This window comes from Octopus bimaculoides, chromosome 19 (assembly GCF_001194135.2).
Source record: "Octopus bimaculoides isolate UCB-OBI-ISO-001 chromosome 19, ASM119413v2, whole genome shotgun sequence".
Classification (NCBI taxonomy): domain Eukaryota; kingdom Metazoa; phylum Mollusca; class Cephalopoda; order Octopoda; family Octopodidae; genus Octopus; species Octopus bimaculoides.
The window spans coordinates 12,149,639-12,150,564 of NC_068999.1; the positions used below are offsets into that span (position 1 = coordinate 12,149,639).

Below are 926 nucleotides of genomic sequence, written 5' to 3' on the forward strand. Positions count from 1 at the left end.
AGAGAGAGAGAGAGAGAGAGAGAGAGAGAGAGAGAGAGAGAGAATTGGGAGAAAGACAGAAGAGAAAAAGAAGGGGGAAAGAGAAGAGGGAGAGAGGAAATAGAGAGTGAGAGAATAGGGGAGAGAGGGAGGGAAGAAAGAAGTGGGAGAGAGAAAAGAAGGAGAGAAAGAGATAAGGAGAGAGAGAGAAGAGAGAAAGAAGTAGGAGAGAGAGAAGAGGGAAAGAGAAGAGGGAGAGAGAGAGAAGAGGGAAAGAGAGAGAAGAAGAACAGAGAGAGAAGAGGAACAGAGAGAGAAGAGGAACAGAGAGAGAAGAGGGAAAGAGAGAGAAGAAGGAAAGAGAGAAGAAGGAAAGAGAGAAGAGGGTAGGAGACAGTATGAAAGAGAGAGATAGAGAGAAGTAATCAATCAATCAATCGAAATTGTCATTCAATTAAAAATCAAACAAAGCACTTAAAAGACAAAAACATAAGAATAACATCTATACTACTTACGATCCGTAAGGAGAAGTCGGATCTGGTAAATCCATAGCTACAGCCATAAAAACATTCGGGAGTTTTTCATTTGGTACATAACCTTTATTAGCTGTCTGCGCCCAACGGAGAGCAGGGAACTGGAGTTTATTATAGGGAGCAAGCTGGATAGGAAATAATTGAATACGATAGAAAAAGAAAAAAACAAAAGAAATAAATCAACGATTTGATTATTTAAATTTATTTTCCAGAGTTGTGTTCGTTTGACAAATGAGGTGATCTGAGATTAAACGGGGAAATTGAAATCATTATATCGTGAAAAGCTTTTATTTTAATTAGTAAGACAAAAAAAAAAAGAATTATACTAGACAATAATACATACACACAAAATCAACCTCTTACATTCTTTGTTTTATTATACCGTACTATAGTATATTATACTATACTATACTA

At 36.5% G+C, this 926-nt stretch overlaps 1 protein-coding gene across 1 annotated transcript in view; it reads right to left on the reverse strand.

The window, feature by feature from the left end:
• The window catches only part of LOC106884109 (sialate O-acetylesterase), a 67,514-nt gene that overhangs the window by 8,361 nt on the left and 58,227 nt on the right, over nt 1–926 (reverse strand). The window contains exon 8 of the mRNA XM_014935335.2: nt 495–637. Within this exon, the coding sequence (XP_014790821.1) occupies nt 495–637 (143 nt within the window). The remainder of the gene's footprint in view (nt 1–494; nt 638–926) is intronic.